This window comes from Callorhinus ursinus, unplaced genomic scaffold, assembly GCF_003265705.2.
Source record: "Callorhinus ursinus isolate GAN/ISIS: 27379988/994484 unplaced genomic scaffold, GSC_fseal_2.0 scaffold4, whole genome shotgun sequence".
NCBI lineage: Eukaryota > Metazoa > Chordata > Mammalia > Carnivora > Otariidae > Callorhinus > Callorhinus ursinus.
Window position 1 is genome coordinate 153739580 of NW_027397066.1, and position 7977 is coordinate 153747556.

Genomic DNA, 7977 nt, shown 5'->3' on the forward strand with positions numbered 1-7977 from the left:
TGAAAATGCAATATGTCAAAATCTATCTGATGCAGCTAAAGCAATGCTTAAAAAGAATGTATAGCTTTAAATACTCCCATAATAAAAGAAAAAAATTGTTTAAAATTAATGATCTAAATCTCCACTTTAAGAAGTTAGGAGAAAAATTAAATGAATATCAGTGGAAAAATCCTGAATGAACTCTGGGCAAATTAAATTCAGAAATACATGTATATGTTTTGTGTATATTAAGGAGTCTCAAAAAAACCCTACTAGAACTAATAAATAAAATAAGTGACAGGACATAAGTCAACATAGAAAAATCAATTGTATCGTTTATATCAGCAACAAAAAATGGAAACTAAAGTGGAAAACAAGATCACTTACAATAGCATCAAAAAACATAAAATACTTAGGAACATGTTTGACAAAAGATATGCAAAACCTCTACACAAAAAAAAACTATAATGAATTGCTAAGAAGACCTAAATAAATGGAAAGATATGCTTTGTGAAGTAAATCTTCACACGCACGTGAAGATACAATATTACTAAGATGTCAAATTGATCTATGGATTCACTGCAATCTCAATCAAAATTCAAGAGATTTTTTGGTTTAAATTGATATTTCTGAAGTTTATATGAAAAATAACCTAGAGTAGTCAAAACAGCATTGAAAAGAACAAACACAGTGGAAGAGTTCCAGTACCTGATTTTTAAAGACTTGCTATAATATTATAATAATCAACACAATATGATTTTGTCATAAGGACAACAAATAGATCAATGAAACATATTAGGAAGTTCAGAAATATACCCGCATGTATACTGCCAACTGGTTTTCAACAAAGTCACCAAGGTAATTCAATGGGGGAAAGTCTTTTCAGTAAACAGTCCTGGAAGAACTGGTTATGTATGTGGGAAAAATGAGCCTTAAGCCCTACCTCATGCCATACACAAAAACTGAGATGATCAGAAACCTAAATTAAAAGCTAAAACGATAAAACTTCTAGAGGAAACCTTAGGAGAATATCTTTGCAAACTTGGGTTAGGCAAAGTCTTTTTAGAGAGGACATAAAATGCACCAACAGGGCGCCTGGGTGGCTCAGTTGGTTAAGCGACTGCCTTCGGCTCAGGTCATGATCCTGGAGTCCTCCGGATCGAGTCCCGCATCAGGCTCCCTGCTTGGCAGGGAGTCTACTTCTCCCTCTGACCCTCCCCCCTCTCATGTGCTCTCTCTCTCTCATTCTCTCTCTCAGATAAATAAATAAAATCTTTAAAAAAAAAAAGCACTAACAATGAAAAATTGTTAAATTGGATTTCAGAAAAAATTAAAAAATCTGTTTCTCAAAAGATGTCAAGAAAACCAAAAGGCAAGTCAAAGACGAGGAGAAAGTATTGGCATTACACGTATCCAATGGAGGATTTGTATTCAGAGTGCGTAAACAACTCCTACAACTCAATAATAAAAAGACAAACAACGAAATTGGAAAAAAAAATGGGCTAAACACTTTGACACTTTAGAAAAGAATGTGAGTGATCAATAGGCATGTGAAAGGATGCTCAACGTCATTAGTCATCAGGGAAATAGAAATTAAAACCACAATATGATACTTTGTTCTAGAAATAAAATCATACATTGTTTGTGGAAGTGTAAAATGGCACAATTTTGAAAAAATGAGTTGGCAGGTCCTCATACAGTTAAATATACGTATCTACTCCATGACCTAGAAATTTCACTTTCAATATTTATCCAAGACTAATGAAAACGTATATCTACAAAAAGACCTGTACAAGAATGTTTATAGCAGTTATATTCACAATAGCCCCCAATTGAAACCAACTCTAATATCCATCAAGAGAAAATTAGAGAAATAAATTGTCATATATCCATTCAGACAAAAAAACAAAAACAAAACAGTAAATATCGTATGATTCTTTTATGTGAAACTCAAAGACAGGTAAAACTAATCCAATGATAAAAATTAGAACAATGGTTATCTATGGGTGGTGGGGATTATCAGGAAGGGGGCTGAGGGAACTTTCTGGGTGATGGAAATGTATATTATTTTGATTGCGGTATTTGCTACCCAGAGGTATACATTTGCATATTGTATGTGAGATAAGTCAAACTTATTAATTGTGCTGTAAAATCTATGTGTTTCACTGTATGTGAATTTCGATTCAGCACGAATGAAAATAAATGCATTTTTCAAAGTAGTCTTTAAAAAAAAAAGAAAAGAAAAGAAAAAGAAACAACAGAAAATGCAAAAAGGCATGCTTTCAGTCTTGATTCTGCCTGGAATTTCTACTATGTATTAATGGATTTTTCGATCTAAACCACAAGGGGAATTCAATGTGATGTCAGTTCAACTTAGTGGACACCATTCCTAGTTTCCTTTCCTTCCAGCTTTCTGTCTCTCCCTACCACAGGGGAGCAATATCTGGGAAAGCCCTTTTGGCCTTTTTCCCTCTTTTGACCATATTCCAATACTCTTCCTGAGGGACTAACCTTTTGTTTTGGCAATAGGGTTCTGAAAGCCTTACGAGTTTTGCAAATTGATTCTGCCCCACAAACACTGCCCAGATTAATTTTGCCCATCCAGGTCACCGTCACCGGCCAGTTTAACCCTCTTGATTTCTCTCACCTGGACTTCTGAAACAATCTCCTGTTGTCTGCCCCACCATCGCCCACCAAGGAGATCTCTCCATTTAACATGTAATTCTGACCATACAACTCTCCTGCTTTAACTCCTTCTGTGGCTCCCCACTACCTACAAAACAAAATCCAAATTCCTACCATCAGAAAAGCCCATGATCTGACCTCTATCTATTTTCCCAGTCACTTTCCCTGGTATTTATTGCTCTCAGACCTACACAGCCTTTCTCATGCCTCCACACACTCCGTCCTCTGGGGGCAGATTCCTGCCACGCCCCTTCTGCCCACTGATCAGGATGGTCACCCAAACTTTTCTTTTTTTTTTTTAAAGATTTTATTTATTTGACAGAGAGAGACACAGCAAGAGAGGGAACACAAGCAGGGGGAGGGGCAGAGGGAGAAGCGGGCCTCCCCCCAAGGAGGGAGCCCGATGTGGGATTCGATGCCAGGACTCTGGGATCTTGACCGGAGCCAAAGGCAGACGATTAACGACTGAGCCACCCAGGCGCCCTCACCCAAACTTTTCATCCTGCAAGACCACATTAATGAAATCTTCCCCACACCTCAAGCACAGTCAGGCTTTCAATCTTCTAATTAACACATTGTATTGTGTCTATTTGTTAATTAGTCTGTGTGCGCCCTGAAGGCAGGGTGTTTGGGGTCTTTGTTTTCATTTTTTTAATCTCTAGCACCTGGCTGAGGATCGCGTATTCAAAAAAGAAATAAAGAATAAGAGAAGGAGGCAGGGGATGAATGAGTTCACCACTTCTGGAATTTTCATGAACAATTCTTTTTTTTTTTTTTTAAAGATTTATTTAAGAGAGGGACTTGCACAAGCGGGGGTGGGGGGAAGGAGCAGAGGGAGAGGGAGAGAGAATCTCCAGTAGACTGCCTGCTGAGCACGGAACCCCACACAGGGCTGGACCTCAAAACCCTGAGATCATGACCTGAGCCAAAATCAAGAATCAATTAAGCCACTGAGCCACCCAGGTGCCCCTCCATGAACAATTGTTTAAGTGTAACCTCTCTTTCGGGAAAGAGTCTCATCAAAGTCTACCTAGTTCCCGTTTACAATTTAAATAAATATTTAAATAAACAAATAACTCCTGTGCACTCTAACAGCCACTTTCTTTTTTTTAAGATTTTATTTATTTGACAGAGAGAGAGAGAGAGAGAGAGACAGCGAGAGAAGGAACACAAGTAGGGGGAGTGGGAGAGGGAGAAGCAGGCTTCCTGCTGAGCAGGGAGCCCAATGAGGGGCTCGATCCCAGGACCCTGGGATCATGACCTGAGCCAAAGGCAGATGCTTAATGACTGAGCCACCCAGGTGTCCCTATAACAGCCACTTCTTAATAAGCTATATACCTAGTTTAGGACTGTTCTCTGATTCAGGATTGCTGAATTTGTGCTGAGAATATTAATAGGTACACAAAGGGTCATAGCTTTGGGGATTTCAGGGGCAGATGGCGGCGGGGGGGCGGTGCTTTCCTTCTGATATCCACTTAGCTCTTCACAGTTCCTGAGGAGTAATTATTGTAAAAGGTCGGTGTATCATGTTACTGGGAAAGTATTCTCTGGTTAATGGTGTTTTGGTGGTAACAAGCTCTGGGCTTGTTTTTATGTCTCTGCTGGACTGGTTTTAATATATGGTACATGTGTGTACAGCCTGAAAACCCTCTCCATTTAACTATTTTCCTGGGGGAAAGGCCCCGAGCCTATGATTTTCAAATGTCTTGAGATCATCTGGTCTATTTCATAATCACACAATCTGTTCAGTAGATGCTGTTGCCTTAGAGGCGGGTTAGCACTAAGTAAGCAGGACTTCCATTCCCTCTTTTCCAGTAGCACCAAGTAAGCAGGACTTCCATTCCCTCTAAGTTCCCTACACATTCCACGTGGGTATTGAGTAGGTAAAATATAAACCACCCAAACTTCTTTCCTGCTACTCATTGTACTGATTCATCCCAAGAAGCCGAGAGTCAAGGAAACGTTCTCTGGCTGAATTAAAAAGCAAAGAACACCATGGAGCAAAAACAATGTCAGGGTGCTCAAACTGTGGCCAGATGTCAGGGCCAGCCCAGAAATCTCCCACAGTTCCAGAGGCTGGAATACTCATCTTTGTCAGGCTTGAAGTAGGCGTCTTCCCCAAGGGAGGTTAGAATTCTCTGTCACATCTTCTCAGTTCTCTGGACTACAGTGGAGGAAGGAACTCATCAATTACAGGCCTCTCAGATCCCAGCACATTTTCCAAAGCACTTCTTGTTTTTCAAGCCCCGTATTCCCAGAACCAGCAAATTTTCCCTTCTTACTGGGCGGTAGGAAAAAAAATCGGAGAGCTGCAAGTGGAAATTTTTAGCCACTGAGGATGAGTAAATGCTGGGGAGCTCGGCCGTCCTAGCAGGCAGCTGTGTGGAGGGCTTCGGCTCCTGCCCTGCTCCAAGGCTGCAGCTGTGCCCTGTCCCAGGACACTGCTCCGGGCAGGCAGAGCTCCTCTTAGAGTTCCCTGATACTCCCATTCCCGTCTTCTCTTTGCTCTCCTCAAAAGTTTCCATCTCTTGATCACAATCCATCTGAACTAACTCGCCCTTTCACTGTCCTCAGAGAGAGGGGGCAGACTATGAAGCCAAAAAGTAATTAAACTCTACTAAGATGTTATACTTGCCTGGTGTTCCACCGTTTGCCTACTTCACATAAGTGCATCCATGAAGGAGATGACAACAATTAGGCAAAGGTGGTTTCTCTGTGAGATTAAATGTAAAGGGCAAACGTGATCCTCAGAAGCATTGTCTCAGAAGCGGCAGTAGGCTTTGGCAGGCTTGTGGCTCCCTGTGGAATACAGTGTGAGTGAGGAGGGTTAATCCATGCTTTTCCTCTCTCAGTCTCCTTGGTCTGTGGCCACAGGGCCATATCTTCACATCGAGTTCCCCTTTGAGAGAGAGAGAGAGAGAGAGAGAGAGAGAGAGAGAGAGAGAGAGAGTGTGTGTGTGTCAGATCGCCTCTGTCTGCTTCCTCATATAAGGACACGTGTGATTACATTTAGGGCTGTCTGGATAATCCAGCATAAACTCGCCATCTCAACATCCTTTAACTTAATCCCATCTGCAAAGATTTGATTTTCAGATGAGCTCATGCTTACAGATTCCAGAGATTAGGACCTGCGGTCTTTGGAGGCCATTATTTAGCAGATCACCATGCCTTTGGCCCATTTTCTGTCTGGATTGTTTTCTCTACTGTTGAATTTTGAGTGTTCCGTTTAACAGTCTAGATACAAATCCTTTGCAGATAGGTGGTTTGCAAATATTTTTTACCATTCTTTAGCTTGTCTTTTCACTCTCTTCACAGAGTCTTTTGCAGAACAAAAGTGATGGGGGTCAAGGGATCATTTTTTTCCCTTACAGAGCATGCTTTTAATATCAGGGCCACCAATTCTTCATCCAGCCCTTGGTTCTGAATTTTTCCCCTAAAGAGCACCAGTTTACTTCTAGAAGTTTTATGGTTTTATGTTTCACATTTTTTCTGAAAGTTTTAGCGTTTTGCATCTTACCTTTGAATCCATGTTTTTCCTGTTGTTTGCCATGATGAACTTTATTACACCGTTATGAAGATTTCTAGGATGTTGCAGTGGACTATATTGCTGCTTGCATTACTCACTCTCCCGCTTCCCTTTAGGAGGATTTGATATCTGTGCCCATTGCCAGGCAGGAGATTGAGCCTGGGAATGTCGGGTTCAAGAAGATCCACTATAGCTGTAATCCAGGGGTGAAGAGACCACCATCGCCATACAGATGTCTTTTAATGTCCACGGGAGTGAGTGACTAGACACTAGAACACAGCTGCTGAAACTCCCAGACGCCGCAACTCTGCTTGCCTGGGGACACAGAGGAAGGGGTGGGAAGCAGGATCCACCTCACTTCTGCCTTCCAGACCGCACTGGATACGTGCCGTCGGTGGATTCAAATGCACAGTCGGAGCGCATTCACTCTGACCGCTGAGCAGGTTACCAAAGTTCTCAGACCTACCTTCCATCACACACTTTCTTTTCCTTCCTTTACTCTGTTTCAAAGCTCCTTTATTGTAAAAGATAACAAAAATGCACTCAAGCAAAACGTTGAGCTCAATGATTGGTCAATGCAAACCCTCATGTAGTATCACCCAGCGGAGAGCTATAGAGCCCTTCCTGTTCGCCAATCACTTCCGCTCCCTTCCTCCTAAGTCACAACAAATCTGTTTTCCTCATCGTTCTGGTGGTTTTCAAAAAAATATATATATACATATATATATATATATATTTGCCAGTCAAACTAACAGATCCCTAAGTACTATGGTTTCATTTGCCTGTGTTTGAGCTATATAAATGGACTTATGCCGTATTATATTTTTATGTCCAGCTTCTTTGCTCAGCATTGTGAGGTTAATTCCAGGTAGTGCGATAGTGACATTGCTGTATAGTATTCCACAGTATAAATATATCACCATTTATTTAGCCTTTCTACTGTTGATGGACATTTGGGTGGTTTTCCAGTATGACTATTACAGATAATACTGCTATAAACAATTATGTACATGTCTTTTGGTGCACTTATGTGCATTTCAGTTGGGTATATATGTAGGTGTGGATAATGTTACATTTTTAGTTAATTTTTTTATAAGCTGAGGTTTAGGCAAAGATTTTTCTTTTCTCTTCTCTTCTCTTCTTTTTTTTATCTTCTCTTCTCTCTCCTCTCCTTTTCTTTTCTTTTCTTTTCTTTCCTTGTCTAGGGATGTCCAATTGCTTGCTCCGGCATCATTTGTTGAAAAAGCAGCACAGGTGTTTTTTATGTTCCAGCCAAAGTGATCCTCCTAAACTAAAAAATCAGACCATGCCATTCTTCTGTTAAAATTCTTCAATGGCTTCTCACTGCACTAAGAGAACACCTAGCTCTCCAGCTTCATCCTGGGCCAACTTTCACCTACCTCCCACTATATCCCAGCCAGCTTTTCTTCCTTTCAGCCCCCTAAACAATGTAATTGCTTTTGAACTTGCCTTTCCTTCCGCTTGGAAGGCTCTTTCCTTAGTTCTAGGCGAGACCAGCTCCTTCTATTCCCTGAAGGCTCAGTTTAAAATCATCTCCTCAAAAAAATAAATAAATAAAAATAAAAAAAATAAAATAAAATCATCTCCTCAGATAAACTTTTCTGACTACGCTGTGAGAGTAGAACCTTCTACACAACTGCCCATCATTCTCTGTCACAGCAGCCTGCATATGCCCTCCACAGCCTTGATCAACATTTGCAAATGCTTTCATTATTTATTGTTTACCTTCCCCAGCAGACAGTAAAGCCTTAAAGGGCCCAAGCTGT

General features: G+C 40.8%; 1 protein-coding gene across 1 annotated transcript in view; it reads left to right on the plus strand.

Annotated features, from left to right (window-relative positions):
• The window catches only part of SCARA5 (scavenger receptor class A member 5), a 150623-nt gene extending 144146 nt beyond the window's left edge, over positions 1 to 6477 (plus strand). The window contains exon 9 of the mRNA XM_073892548.1: positions 6307 to 6477. Coding sequence (XP_073748649.1) covers positions 6307 to 6347 — 41 coding nt within the window. The 3' untranslated portion in view covers positions 6348 to 6477. The remainder of the gene's footprint in view (positions 1 to 6306) is intronic.
• Positions 6478 to 7977: the final 1500 nt, after the last annotated feature.